General features: G+C 37.5%; 1 protein-coding gene across 17 annotated transcripts in view; it reads right to left on the bottom strand.

Annotated features, from left to right (window-relative positions):
- Positions 1 to 3,264: 3,264 nt before the first annotated feature.
- PPFIA2 (PTPRF interacting protein alpha 2) overlaps positions 3,265 to 15,920 on the bottom strand; it is a 355,163-nt gene continuing 342,507 nt past the window's right edge. For 16 of the 17 annotated variants that reach the window (XR_011139894.1, XM_068936437.1, XM_068936425.1 and 13 more), the window contains 7 exons: positions 15,134 to 15,309; positions 14,171 to 14,268; positions 12,027 to 12,202; positions 11,864 to 11,932; positions 10,755 to 10,914; positions 9,000 to 9,092; positions 3,265 to 5,062 (listed from right to left, as the gene is read on the bottom strand). Coding sequence is in view for 16 of the 17 variants with exons in the window: in XM_068936437.1 (XP_068792538.1) it covers positions 9,034 to 9,092; positions 10,755 to 10,914; positions 11,864 to 11,932; positions 12,027 to 12,202; positions 14,171 to 14,268; positions 15,134 to 15,309 (738 nt within the window). In the remaining variant the exon portion in view is untranslated. The remainder of the gene's footprint in view (positions 5,063 to 8,999; positions 9,093 to 10,754; positions 10,915 to 11,863; positions 11,933 to 12,026; positions 12,203 to 14,170; positions 14,269 to 15,133; positions 15,310 to 15,920) is intronic. The other variant, XM_068936432.1, reaches the window with a different exon arrangement.

The following is a 15,920-nucleotide window of genomic DNA, read 5'->3' on the forward strand; positions in this document are numbered from 1 at the left end:
CACAGAAATGGTTAAAAACAAAAAAGTTATTCAAACTCAGCATTGCTTTCTAGAGGAAGTAACAGTAAACAATAGGTGAATTCAGATGTTGCAATAGATGAGAGGTTCCCTACTTACGCTAAGCAAGGTAGAAATTAAGTAAGTCTAGACATATTTTGCTATGGCAGTGAGTCATCAAAAGAAGATGTCTAGAAATACTGTTATCTTTTGGTAAGAGTTAAGGACTGTAACGTTGTTAAGTGGCAAAACAGTATTGTGATAAGATAAAACAGCAGATTCATATAACAGCCAAATGGTGATAGATAGCTAATTAAAATCACCGTTACCCAGATTATGCCTTGGGCCTGTGACCTTTTTTTATATAAAAAGTAAGCTCTACCAGTGCCATAGGCAATAATAATTTAAAAAAAAAAAAAAGCCAGGTGGTTTTTACTTGGGACCACGTGCAGTTGAGCCAGCTACTAATTGTTGGATTGAGTCATACAGTCAGACTCAAACCAGGCTGTTTTATTATGTGTGTTTTACTTTGGTCTTGGCCGATAGTTGCATGATAAGGTAGCCATCCTGCTCAGCTATTTAATGTAGTTGAAAATCACAATCTGGACAAGGAGCAAAAAAACCACTTAAAGACTGAGTGAAGGCTAATGATGCTTTGTGGTAGATATGCTAAATACACAGATCAGTGATTTACGTGTGGGAATAATTTCGCTTCTCAGCAATGGCCTAATAACTGCTGTGAAATAGTTATGTAAGTTGCAGCTGGTTGATCAGGATGTTATTTTCTTCTGGATGGCTTCTTGACATACTAAGGCTTTAATAGGAGGCCTGTGCCACGTAATGGAGTGCCCTGCAGAGACTGCTGAGTGTTTTTCAGCTGTGAAAGACTACAACTTAGCAAACTATGTGGAACAGTTACAGGTCAGTAGAGACATCTTGGAGTCATCACTGATAGTTCTTTAAAATCAGCTGTGCAGTGGCAGCCAAAAACAGTCAACACTATGTTGGGCATCATGAGGAAGGGTATTGAGAACAAAAAAAAGGAAGCATCTTTTTGTCACTATAAAGCCTTGCATGTTCCCATATTTTGAGTATTGTGTACCATTTTGGTCACTGCATCTCAAGGACAACGTAGGGGAAGTGGGTGTGTAGAAGAGAAGAGCTCAAATGTTTTGGAGTAGCTGCCTGTTAAGGAGAATATAAAAAGGCTAGAACTCTCTTAATTTAAAGAGAGGAAGTGAGGGGGGGAATTGGAGGAGAATAAATTCAAAGTTTACAAAGTCATGAAGGCAGTGGTAAGATGTGTGTAAAGCTGCTGGTCACCAAACCAAGCAATACAAGAACTAGAAGTCACTCAGAGAAGCTAAAAAGGGAGCAGATTAAAAGCAAGTTGGTTAGTATAGGAAGTTTTGGACCCAAATAGTGGTCAGCAAGTTCAAAAAAGGGATAGCAGGCCCATAAACAGCTACTAAAGGGAGAGGCAAAAGGCTTAACATACGCTTGTAAACATCAGGGTAGTACAATATGAAGGGCTTGCAAAAAATGACCAGGCTCATGAGTTCTCCCTGAACAGCATGTCCTTTTGCCTACTCGCCAAGACAGGCTAGATGGCCCATTGACATGACTAGGCAGAGCATGTCTGGTGTTCTTAGGCAAGACGCTAAAAATCAGCCCTGTGGAATATTATGATATCATTTGAACTTAAATATTCTTGTTACTCTCTGCCATTTTGAAGTTTGGCTACAGCTTTTGAAGGAGGATGGTCTTCACTCAAACAAGAAGATTTTTTGCATGAACAACTACAACTGTCTTACCATGGAGAAGCTATGGCACAATGAAAGCATAGACATGAGTTTTTGGTACGGTTACCCAGCTGCAGCCACAGTGTAATAAATGTATGCAAAAGTATGTGGGTGGGGGATGATTGATTAGTGAGAAGACAAACCGCGTAGGAAAGTTACTAGAATAGGATGGAGGAAAGGTGAATTCATTTTCTAAGACCTTGTATAGTTTTCCCACTGACATCTCATGTTCCTACTCCAGTTCCCCCCCCCCCCCAATCTGTAACGTAAAGACGCCTTTTTCTAGTTTGGGATTATTTTTTTTTAAGGAAGAGAGAGCAGGATGGCATCTAGAACTTAGTATCAGACATTTTTTTAAAAAAAATATTAATAGTGGCAAGAACTCATTATCTGAATTTTTTTGTGAAGAGCTTGAGAAGTTAGCATTCTTTTAATTAAAAGTGTCTCCATGACAAAAATGTTTGGAATAATTTGTTTTGGCTGAGGAAGCCTGAGCATGTTAGATAACCTTTATTCTTTTTTTTTTTTTTTTTTTTTTTTTTTTTTTGTGTTTAAGCAGAGATCACTCAAGAGCAAAACTGAAATAAAAGAGAGGGCCAGAGTGGCCATATGTGCTCTGCTCCCTTTACTCCCTGTTAATATAGAGGTTTCCAGAAATGCCAAATGGTTTATTCATCAGCACTCAGAAAATGCAGACCAAGAAAGCAGTCTTAAAGCAGCCATGCAGTATGGAGGTACAGTTGTTTCATGAGCATTAGTTTGGTTTTTCTGAGGAGCTTTTTTTCTGAGGAATTGTGATTGCCAAATGTTTTTTTACAAGTTTAGATTTGTGCCTAGCTGAGGAAAGGGAGGGGGAATTACTGCCAAAGCTAGTGTGAAAAGGAACAGTTATTCTTGCACACAGTTCTGTTTGCTGTCCAGCAACCTGGTTGTACAATCAAGGAAGAGCAAGCAACTGATAGGAGAGCACTGATTTTTTTTAAATTTTGTCTTTCAGAGAAAAACATGTGAGTAGTTTCTGAAAGTTGGCTGGGTGAGGGTGGTGTAATAATTATTCCCTGTGTGCAAAAGAATCAGCACTAACTGGACATTTTAGCATAATCATAATTTTCTAGGTTTTGAGAGCAGAGCTTCCTCTTATATGAGGGAGAGTGTGATGTACTCAAGAGAGTTTGCAATTTGGATGCTAGCCTTAGTCAGAGTAATAGCTTTATTTTAAAAAAATGTATTTTAATTCTTCTGAGCTGTTTTCTGCCACTGGGGAAATAATTTGAGGTTCTGTACTTCAGGGACAGTATACCTACCACTTTATTCCCAGGACTTTACTCATTCCTTTCCCCAACACACCTGATTTCTCTTTGCCACTGAATTTGAGTGTGAAAATCTGTTTTAAAAAAAAAAAAAAAAAACACCCTGGAATTTACAAGGAGGGGATATATTCAAATGATACTACAACCACTGAAAATGGTGTTTGCATTGCTTTACTTTGTGACATTCTGGACTAAAATAATCCAAAAGGGGACTTGGAGAGAAGAGGAAAGAGCATTAGCAACAATGTTGGTTAAGCCTGAGGAACTATGTAAACGAGCCCTGTCTTTATACAGTTGTGCTCTAATCAAAGCCATCATACTGTACACATAAGCAAGTTCAGTGCTCCCTCTCGTGGCAGATTATGACCAGTAAATTCATCGTAACTCATACCTGTTAGTGGCAAAATGTGCTTACGCTTAGCTATGAGAAGTCTCTTGCATCCAAACTATTTTAATGCTACTACGTACCAAGCTTAATAGACTTATAAACACAAATAGCACTGAATTCTTTTTTTTTATTGACATTGGGGGAGAAAAATCTTTCACCATCTGATTGACTGAAATTTGCCAAATGAAAATAGACAAAACAAATGTTTATGTACGTGCAAACATTGCTGATCAAACGGTTAAAAGAAATAACTAAAAGACAGGTCTTGAGCTAAGATCAAGCAGCAGAAAAATAGCAAATAGGTAAATGACTATTAAATAGGTCTTACTTTGAAACTTCCCATTTAAACAAAGAATAAACAACAATAACACCACCAAATAAAGCCACAGCAGGTAATAGTTGCTCTTCTAAACTTTTGTACACTATATATTAATCACTCTGTCTTTCAGTTATTTCCTCTGATAAAACTGACTTCTGTGAAGTCTCAGCAAGGCCTTCTTGGCTAAAAGCATAACGTTAGACAGGAGCCTGTCTAATGCCCTGTTATAATGAAGAAATGGTGAGGTTTGGCTTCTCTTTTCTTTCGCTTTCTTTGTTGACTATATTTGGAAAGTTGAGAATCTGATTCTATGCAAACATTAGATTTTATTTTCCAATGCTGGCTGGTGACTGAAGATCCTGGAACAAAAAGGTGGCTCTTGGTAAAGCAAGAATCTTCTTGGTCTGCAGGTAACATAGAAGAAAGGTTTTGTTTTGTTTTGTTTTTGTGTAAAAATCAGGTTTTATTAAATTACTTTTTTTTTTTTTGTAAACAGTTCTTCTGGGTTTTGTTTGCTTTCTTTTTTTAAGAGGTGAGCCATCGTGGCGATTCTCTGTAGATGTCTGACATTTCTCTTTTTGTCTCTAGAGGTCCATTTTGGCTCCAGTTCCAGGTTATGTATGTCATTCTATTATACATCATCAGAGGCAGGTGTTCAGCTTGAAATACTGACAGATTTTTTTTCAGTAGGAACAGGTTGAAGCTTCTAACTGCTAAATATATTCATTTGACTGTTACAATCCAAAAACTGTAAAAATGGTGGAATGGAAAGATACAAACAGTATTATTGACACCGTATTGTCAAATGTTTGCACTGAGACCCTATGTACCATAGATTTTATTTTTAAAAAAATCATATTTATATCCATTTACATGACTTACACATTTTAAAAGAAATACATACACATTAAATACGTAAATGTCTAGTATTTTACAATAAAACAGATAGAATGATGTAAAAATGAGTGGCTTCATTTTGATAAAAGCTTTGGATGTGCACTACTGCCAAATTTCTGATGACAGAGATGCTGAGAGGAAAGGGGGAGGTTGTTTTGTTTTTCTTTTTTTAAGTAATTTGGGGGTTTTAATTCTTGTTTAATCAATGTGAAAAGAACATCATAGCTCTTTGTCTGATAAACCTTATACGTTCTCTTCCCTGTTACCCTGTTCTTGAAGAGAGTTTTAGTGCTCTTTTTCCTAAGTAGTGGTAGTGCACTTCAGGTAAAGTAGAAGAAAGAGATGACATCTAAAGGAAAAGAATAAACAAATGTTAATTAGCAAGATTCTTTGATTCTCATTTTGTCTTGGATGCAGTGACACCAACAGAAATATTATAGCACTGAATAAGCTACTGCACGTTTTACTAAAACTTTAATATCTGAGAGAGACATTCATTTGTTGTTTAATTTTAGATCTGTCACATAAATCTATTAATAATACATTTTAATCTTTTACTGATACATACTGATTCCTGTCCTAGACAGAAACAAACTCCTATGTATGTTCATTTTACAGCTATTTCTTGATGTTTGGATTCAGCACTGGCACTTACGGTTTCCTGCATCTGTGGCCCTTTGCCTGTTTAGCACAGGGTTGAATACATATTTTAGGTGTATAGACCCTCCTGGCACTCTCTGATTCTCCTTGTTCACTGCAGCTTAATAGCTTTAAGACCCTAGTGATTTCTTTGCTATGGACCAGCTCTTTCTGGATCATCATTCACGTCTTTTTGGACATTGTCTTCTCCATTTGTTTTTACCAGTCCTTTTCCTTCATTGATAAAGGACACATCTGCTTTTATCAAATTCCCTTTGACATTTCATTAGTAGAAAATTGAAGTGTAGTATGTTCCAGCGCTCCCTCCCCCGGTAGTAAATCTCTCCTGACTGAGCCTTCTGACTTGGGAGTGACATGTGTATTTCATGAGTTGCAGGTGCAGGGAAAGTTGAGACAGTACGACTGCCAACTCCACATTAAGTTACATCCTTCCACTGGCTGGATAACTGCCTCCAGCTGCTGAGGTGGACAACATCCAGCCAGCACAGCAGAAGGCTTCATCACTCTCTCATGCACTGTCGTTAACTTCTCTGCAAGATTAAATGGCCAGACATCAGCAGCCTTAAACAATGTTAAATGTATCTTGAGAGCATGTTCAGATTGGGCTGGGCATAATATGTTCATATAACTGTTCAGAGGATGCCACTTCATGTTTTTTGTCCGCTCAGCACCGTGGTTTCGATAAGTGATTAAAAAAATACTTGAAACGGAACTTGGAAGCATATGAATTGCATCCAGTTGTTGTAGAGAAACAGCCTTACACACACTCTAGGATTGTACCTAATTTGTCTTGTTGCCCTAAACTGTTTTGAAATAAGCTTTGACATTTTCTGTAAGAACTTTGAGTAGCAGAATATGCAAATACTGCAGCTTGTAGTGGTCACAGACCATCTCACTGGTTCCACGTGCAACTCATTCACAGCTCTCCTTTCAATCTGCTTTTCCTATACATATTCCCTTTTATTATTTTCAAAAATTCTCTTATATTGCTGTTGTGTGACAAAAAAAGCTCATCCAGCTATCCCCTCTGCTGCTTAGTTTGAATCAGTCCCATGTAAATATAGTCACCAGAGTACCACTGTTGGTTTACTCTAGGCAAGGTTACAAGCCTGGACCTTCCTCTCACTGTTACGATCAATAACTTTCCCTTTTGTTCAAGTAGTAGTCAGTTCTTTTCCATAAAAAAACTACTGCTTGGGAAATGTTATCCCAGTGAAATGGCTCCACTTGCTTTGCAGACTTCTGAAAAATTTTCTGTTGTGTGTGCGCTTCAACACGCTTCACATCCCCCATGTGAGCAGTGCAGATATTTACCCATTGAGCCTTCAGATTCAAGTAATGTACTTAGGTTTACAAGCCTGATAGCATGAGGGAAATCTTTTCCCTGCTTACTTTTTACATAATTTATCCAAATGAAAAATTATTCTCCTTGCTTTCTGGATAGGTAAGCTACCCCATGTTTTGAAATTGCACTTAAACAATGAATATACTAAAGTTCTAGTTCATACCATCTCATTCCTTCTCTAAAAGGAGTAGGTGGTAAGTGAAAAGAAACAGTACATTACTTTCAGTCATCCTCATATATTACCCTTTGCAGTTTAGATCTAAATTTGACATTGTTATAGAGCTTTAAAGTGTTTAAGATTAGTATGTAATTGGCAGAATAGCACAATCTGCAAGCATCAGTGTGATACATATCACTAATATATGCAACAGTACTAATATTCCTATAAAACACCTGAAATGCAATTTGAAAGCATATGACTTCAAGGTTGTCAAGATTGTTTGCGTTGTTGCCATAAACTGTTTTGAAATAGGTTAATTTGTATAGCTTTGTATAAGCATCTTTTTGCTTAGACTACATAGTTCCAATATATAGGGCCAACGCATTTTTGCGTCTCGATTTCTTTACATATAGTACTAATTTTTAGACAATTACTGAATACAGCAGGAACATGCAGCTTGACTGATCATAAATTATTTTTTATTAACATACTAATTTTCACTTTCTGCCCTTGTTGCACTCTTCAAACTTATTGGAAATTACTACCTTCTATGCCTGGCCTATTAACATTTGGGTAGCTTAAACTGCTTGCCATTTGAACTTGCTTTCTTAGTCATAATTTATTGTTTCCAGTATTTCAATGCTGAAGGTTATAACAGGAGAAAGGAGATGCGTCTGTGCTACAAGTTTCTGCGCCCACTGAACTCGCAGTTCTATGATTGAATTTCCTGACATAACATTGAGCCCCAATTTATACATACACACACATACAAAGATTTATATAGTTTATATGCTCCATTGTCATCTTTGCAGGACCATCTGTGAAACTTCATCTATTGTAGGAAAAAAAAAAACCCCAAAAACCTCATGTGTTTATTTTTCAGTACCATTAAAAGCTTTCCTTTCTACTAGATTATTATTTTGTATTCATGCAGTCTCCTGAACAACTATGAAGCAATCTACATTTTCCACAGGTAAAATTTTCTAGTTCCTAAGTGCTTTTTGAACATGCTCAGAATTAGTAAAGTCTTGAAAATCTTGATGGTGCCAAGCACCTCCAGGCTAAAGACCAAAAAAAAAAAAAAGAAAACCAAAACCCAAAAACCCCTACTTTGCTAGGTGGAAAGAGCAGCAATTCCTTTCCTGCAGATCCTGGCCTCTCTTGCCTAGAATACCTAACAACCAGCGAAGCATTTAGATGTTCGATGCCTAGTGAGGTTTTGGTGCTATCCAAATACACTTTCCATCTCCCCTACATTCCTCTAGAAAAAACAATATATGGAAAGGAAAACTATGTTCCTGAGAAGATAATAGCGTGAAATGGTGCCATATTGATGGAAGTGTTCATGATGTTAGTATTTTTTGTAAGTCTGATGATTTAGTAGTAAACAGTATTTTCCATAGAGCTCTGTTTGGAAGGATAACTGAGATTTATAGCCATAATTAAGTGGTGAGATACTTATGTAGTAAGAACTCTGGTACCAGCTTTGATCCAGGGTTGGATCCATCACCTCCCTTTGGCACAATCACTTCTGAATGATTTGAGAAAAATGCAAGAATCTCTGTAATAGATAACTTTGGAAGATTTTCTGTATAGGGAAAGTTTTGTCCTATCTTATTCAGCTATCTAATATCCTAAGTTGAGTTATCTCTCTCATTTAAAAAAAAAAAAAATCTAGGACAACTCTTCTGCTTTACAAGGTTTCTTTTTATTGTTTGTTTTTCTCTCCAGCTCACCGTAGAACTGTTTCAAGCTCTCAAAGTAAATTCAGTCCCTGTGCCTATTGCTCTCTCTCCAGTTCTAGCTTTAAGTTTGAGAACATACAAAACATATTATGCTTGGTGAGCTATCATCTGAAAAGAGTAGTCTGAAAACGTCTCATCTTTTGAGGATATAATTTTGGTTTGTCAGCAGAGGGAATTGGCTATGTGAGACGAGGAAAAGAACTTTGTGTCGCCTGCACTGAGCTTGAGACTGTTGCCTTGATCAAATGGGCCCCCTAGTGAGTCTAAGTTAGGTCTTCTGCTCCATGTTGGCTCTCACTGAGTAATGCCAAGAAATATTAGGTGTAGTGTATATAATTACATAGACCTTTCACAACAGCCCCTTATGAATACTCACAACAATTCAGTGCTGGCTTCTTTGCTAGGCCTTGTCAGCATGAGTATGTGCGAACTGTTGAGCTGTCTAACCTCTGCAGTCGTGATGAAGCAACTGCAAATTGCAAACAAACAAACAAACCAAAACCTCTTTAGAGAATCAGAGTCACGAAGAAAATCAATCAGTATTTCCCACTGGAAGGATGGCTACTGAATTACACTGCAGCTCTTGATGACATGATCTGGGCATGGTCTAGTTCTAAACTCGTTCAGAGTTGGTTCATGTCTGGTATGCTGTTGAGTCTGTCTGCCTCAAGTGAGTTTAACAGTTTAAAACTTACTATTGTTTTTACTTTCTTGGAAGCCCTAACATGTATCTATCATGCTGTTTAAGTAACAGAATGTTCTTAGCACTGGAAGATAGGAAGCCAAATCTTGGATGAAGATGTAGATCTTCAAAACTATCTACCTTTAAGTCTACTGAGTTCAGTACCCAGCTCAATAACAAACTCTCTAGAAGATCTCAGAAAAATCTCGTTAATATCCCGTTCCTCTGTAAAATGGGAATAGTATTTTACCTCATAGTACGGCTAGAAGATAAAATCCATGAAAATTTGTAAGGTTCTCAGCAAGCCATGGAAATGCCTAGGGAAATAGTACCTTTCTTTGGAAATGGAATTTGCCTTAGAATGGATTCTTCTTGTCTTATGACTTCATCATTGCCAAAAAGTGCAAGATTAAAAGCAAAGCGTGCACATGAGCAGTGGAGTCAATGGAATATAGTGATACAGTCAGTAAATTATTCCATCTGTGCAACTGTAAAGTGATAGTTTTAAAAGTTGAGAGACTTCAATGGAACTTAGGCAGCTATATTGTCATACCAAGTTCTTTAAAGAGTTACAAAATGTAATAACTACCAGCAGTTTATTAAATTTCTTTAAAATCTAAGACAAGTCTGTGAAGAATTAAATGGTCTCATAAGGAAATGAACGGTTGGCAGGACTTGAAATAGGCCAATTTGTGTACCGGTACTTCTCAGAACTTCAGACCGGTATACTGACATTTTATTGTCCATATAGCTGAGGAAATAGCTGCAATGGGATTTGCCTCTTCTCTTACCACAATTTTTCATTTTATTTATTTTTTTATTATGATCTGCTTGTTACTTGTTCAACCGTTGCCAAGTTAGTATGTCTTTTTACAGTTAAAAGATGTCGGGGAAAATTAAGATTGGTATTCAGTAACTGAAATTCAGCGTTTGCTAACTGCACTACGTATCTGGTTGTTTCTATTGTTTAACTGTTAGCAGCTTCAGTTATTTGATGGTCAAAGTTAAGCTGGTTAATTTGCAGGTCAAATAGGAAAATAAAGATGACAGACCCTTTTCTAAGTTCATCCTCTAAAATAAACTCCACCTACTAGAGAGGTTTATGAGCTGAAAAATTTGCTCGGATGTTATCTGCAAGCTTGCATGAAAGCCAGTAAATTAGATAATTTCTCTCTTTTTGAATGTTTCCTTTGCACCCAGGAGGATACAAAGGCTAGATCTTATTTTTAAATAAACATTGACGTTCTGAATTAAACCTGAAAAAATTACAGTGTGCCAGGTCAGGGCTTCTCCATTCTTCAGTTCAGCTTTCCCAGACTTCATTCATACTTATACTAGTTAAATGAACTCAGCTGTTCCGTTGCAAGGAAGACATGCACTAAAAGTCAATTTAGCATGCTAGAATAAGCCTCTTGCTTTCCAATAGTAAGTGCAGAAATTGCTGCATACCATCCGTTGTCATTTTCCGTGACTGCCCTGATGTTGTAGTTAATCTGAATCCAGCTGGCAGCGTTTCTGAGGAGCCGGGCATCATGCTGATTCCATGGACCTCACGCGGAGGAAACTGTCGTCGCCAGGAGGGGCCGCGTCTGAAGTTCTTGTCATCGCTCTGTCAATGCACGGGTTTGTATGTGATAAAGCAAAATGAAATCTGTGATTAATTATCTGGCTGTCTGCTGCCTCTCCTGCTATCACATTTATTTCACAACAAGTACCCTACTCTGTTTCATTGCATTCACTAACTACAGTGCATTTGAGACACGCTTGCAAAATCAAATGCTTTAGAAATATTAAATATTAGGGTGGGAAGCTTTACTTAAATCTCTTGCCTGATATAGTTGAGGTTTTCAGTATCAGCTAAACAGGAACTTTCTTAAAAGTCAGATCTCTTCCAAATATTATGATAGAGTACTGTGGTGTGTTACTGTATTAGGAGGCTTATGTAAAGTGCTAATAAAAATTAAACATTAGTGCATGTACAGAATTTGTAGGAATCCCACATTTTGGGCAGGTCCTTAAAAGTTTTACTCCTCACATGCAGACATCCAAGACTTGAACATTTTAGCACTGGACTCTTACCTGAAGATGAACATTTTCCCTAGATGGATTTGAGATTCCCCATCCTGGCTAACTGCCCCAAATCACACTCTAATAAATCCTGATTATCTTTAAAGAAAAGAACACATACTTTTTTTTTTTTTCTTTTTAAAGGAAGGGTGTTAACTGTCCTAAAGAATAGGCTACAGAGGCATTTCCCCACTTGCTCTGGCCAGTGTAGCTTCTGCTCTTTTCTTCATGTTTCCTCTATGGAAAGTGTTCATTTAAGGTAAGAATCCAGTACAAAAAAATTAGTATCCAAATGATAAAAATAAGAATTATGAATATGTAGCCATAAAGAGGTTGCTTCAAAAAAACTTGATTTTGGCATTTCCTATTTTTTTTTTTACAGCTGTAACTGACTAACGATGCATGAATTAACATATCTTCATGCATTGCATTATATTCTTATTAATATCTTACTGTGATACTTTATAAATATTTGAAATAAAATTAATTACTTCCTCAAGTCGTCTTTCAGTTCCTAGTGCTAAAAGGTTGTTGTATTCTCTCTCAAGGATCTGCCGTGCCTAGAGATACCAAAGGAAACAATTAAAATGACTGAGGATGAATAAAAAATGATAATGGGTACAGAATAACGAGAAGTAGCATGAACAAACTTGCCTGGGTGTTTTGTGTTGGAATCTGTAATAATAAAGCTAAACTGCTGTAATCAAAGTTTTCATCAAGTGCTATAAGTGAACCATGTACACCACTTTCTAGAATATTATTTGCATATTCTCGTAGGCCAATAGCTTGTATCCAGCGTATGACTCGATCATTGCTCCATACCAGCACATCTGTAAGGATATAACATGGGTTCAGTCTCCCGAGACCTGGTAACTTTCAAACTGTACAAGTCCATGCATAGAGTTGTGCATGCACTGTAGATGTCCTACTGCTTTATTTTTTATATGAGAAATGATAGCAAGCTATTAATATATCTTTAATGGCTTCAATATAGCCTATCAAAACCTGAGGTGTGGGAGTATGTGATCTCTGCGATTTTTAGCCACCTTAAGTTAAATGTTTGTTTTAAACTATATAGGTTTCTAAAGGAGAAAGGTGCCTCCAGAAGGCACCTCCAGAAGACAATTCCTCCCACTCTTTTAGATACCTATTGCCCATTTATCAAGTATAAAGATAGTCTCTGTAACTTGCAGAGAAAGAGGCCTCACTTTCAGACAGCTGTACTTAGTAAGTAACCCAAAGGAAGAAAGCTGAGGAAGTACAGTGGTGTCATTACCGACACACACACACACACAAAAACCTGTAAACTCGTAGGCAAGATTTTTACAGTTTAACATTTAAAGGGAGCAGGAGAAAGTTCCTTAACGCTTCCCTTGAGATTTGCATCAACCATTTAAAGAGTCAGGTCAGCACCTGCCATTTTACAACATGCCATAAAGCAAAAGCATGAATTCACACAGTTTTAGAAACTATTTTTACTTCTGAAAGCTGGTCCAGCTCTTAAGGTCCATGCCAATTATAAAGCTAAGGCAACAAAATGAACTACAAAACCATTTTTGAGGATCTGACTATTAAAAAACAAAAAGACTCCAACCCTGTCTGTAAGGTTAAAGGAAAGTTACTTATACTAATCTTTATACTTGTGAGTAGAAAAAGTAATATGGTGTTCTGTACTGCTAAGTGATCAGGCTTTTTCCTGATGATGAACCCGTAGCGGAAGTAGGGCTAGCACAGCTGTTCCTTGGGGCAAGCGTTCTCCGTCCCTGACCAACAGCATCCCAAACTTTGAGGTCAGGCTTGGCTGAAACACAACGTGGCAGCCAGGAATCACCGAGACCAAATCCCATTAGGAACTGTGTCAAACTGATGGATGTGTAACAGGGTGAAGGCTGGGATGAAGCTAATAGTCCCTATCGTAATGAGGGCTAGCACTGGAGCAACACCAGAACCTGAGACCAATAATCAAGTCCTCTGAGTCCCCAGCTACACCCGGCCAGGCTGATGGACACTGGGGCCCCAGCGGCCAACTCCAAGTCTTCACATTAGTACATGCCATCATCTGAGATGAGCAAGCACACACTTTCATGGTAGCCACTCACTCCTCCTCCATAGTTCCCAGTTTTTTGGGCTCTTCCCGTCAGCATTGTGCTTGAGAAGCATTAACTGCTGTCCATACGGTGAGCTTGCAAGCGCTCTAGGGAGCTTTACACAGAAAAATCCTTTTTAACCAGCCATTAAATCTTTTAATAAACCCAGTTCTGTTAGGAACTAATCTTTTAGATCAAAGCCTAACAAAGAACAAAATATTAAAACTGTAAACTTGAAGTAGTTCGTTTTCCCCAAACGACTGCCTCAGTGGTGACCCCTCCAAGTAACTTTGACTGTGAAACACATTTTGAAATGAGAAATCAAAGGGCAAAGATTGTTCAAAAGCAGAAGTGCAGTGTTAGGATCCTGAGTCCTCAGATTTCCCAGTGTTGCTCCCAGCAAGTCCCACAGAAGTCTGGCCTTCTGTTTCTGAGACTGAGGCAGGCTGGGATGAGATCTGTCCCAGAATCCAATTTAGCAAAATGTATATCGTTTAAACCACCATTCAGAATTGCAGCCCCAATTTAGCAAAGTACTTAACTGTGCATAATTTGAGCAGTTTTTTATGCTCTGAAAAGAAGGATGGACTTATGTAAGCTTTGCTTGAAGCACATGTTTAAATGCTTTGCTAAAATGGCATGACAAGGGGTTGATAGTGTGAAACTTCAAAAGAAGAAACATTCCCAGTATTAATTCCCAGGAACTATCACCTTTTATTTCATGCTGACTCATTTCTCTTCGCTTTTCCAGTTCTTTTCTATCATAATTCAACCTCTTTAAACACATGATTCCATATTGCAAGCTTGTTCTGTTATTTAAAGAGAAACATTTACAGAGTTAATAAAAATAATTTTGAAGATGGGAACATATTTAGGATGCATTTCCTGCATTTCACACGGGGTATTTCATGGTGCTCATGTAGCAAATCTTGAGGCTCGTGGGGAGAGCAAAACCATAAAAAGAGCTCCACAGACTTTAAAAATGAAATGGGCAAAACCCAAATGAAGACGTTTAAATAGATGATCTAACGTAAGAAACCCAAAGCACTGAAAATTGTATTTGAAAAGGACAACCCTTTTGAGCTCACTGAAATGTATTATCAAATCAAGCCTTACAAAGTGTCAAATCAGATAGTTAAAAACAAACAAACAAAAACCCAAACACTTCTTGTCACATAATCATATTTCCCCCTCAAGTCTAACTGACTGTATTTCTATATCTTCAGTTTAGCTTCCTGGCTATCTCCCTGGATAACCTGACCAACTATCCATTTGCTTTTACTCTTAACAGCTTTTGTGTGTTGCATGCCATAGCACTTCATTGTTATGAGATCGCTGACCTTCCGATCTTAGTCTATTATTTTCTGACCCTTTAGACTACTTAAGAAATTGTTACTATTAATGTACTGCCAAGGCTTTATTTATGTATTAACAGTTCCCTGCTCATTTCAGCATTATCTATAACATTTGGAGTTATGAGAGACACAATTGCAGTGCAGTTGCTATTTCTGAAGGAACCTTTCTCAGGTCTGATTGTTGACCCTTACCACTTACTTTTCTGTGTGGTTGGCCAAGCAAGAACAAAAAAAAGTAAGTGCTTTTATTCTTTGCAGCACCGAACACTACATCAGACACACAGAAGTCTTTAAATGTGTAGTCTTTATGCAAACATACCGATGAAAGCTATCGACCATCTTTAAGTGCACACGCAGATCTTTTTTTGTCAGATGATCTAACATCCTTGCATCTACCAGGCATTCCATAAAATAACTGCGGTACTGAGGTAAGCCCAGACTGGGGAGCCATTCGTTACCTATCCATTCGTGGTTCATATCGCCATAAGCCAGGGTCTACAGAAAAGAAGAAAAGGAAAATAATTAGTTTAGCTTGTTTAAGCCTGTACCATAGAACAAAAGATAAAACAAAAATATATGCTGTGTTTCTTTCTAGTAAGACTTCTCAGTTTAGGAAATTTGATTAAGAACAGCTTTCTGGTTTTGCATTATTTTATCATTTGAGTTGTAAGCTACTGTGAGATAGTTGTTACTAATAGCAATATTTTTGCTATAGTTGTGCTACATTTTGTTTTCTAGTTTTATAAAATTTTAGCAACTGTTGTAATAACAAACTACAGTTTCAATTTTCAGTTTTAAATGCAAGCAAACATTATACAATCAAAATCTGTTTGTTTCGTAATCTTACTGGCTTTCAATAGAACTTCTACAACACTTATGCTGGACTTAAATTTGGTAAAACAAACTCGGCTGCAGTGAATCAACTGAAGTTTGGGCCACCCTTTAATGGGGGCTTTGATTTCCTCAGTAGAATCTAACGACTGGCCTCATTAATGCAACTCATGGTTGCACACCTGTAGTCCTCCTGAGACAAAGGTTAATTTCAATTGTTCATCAACCAAACTTACATGACCTGCCTTCAGCCTCAGTCAGAACAGCTGATGTAA

Source organism: Struthio camelus, chromosome 1 (genome assembly GCF_040807025.1).
Source record: "Struthio camelus isolate bStrCam1 chromosome 1, bStrCam1.hap1, whole genome shotgun sequence".
Lineage (NCBI taxonomy): Eukaryota > Metazoa > Chordata > Aves > Struthioniformes > Struthionidae > Struthio > Struthio camelus.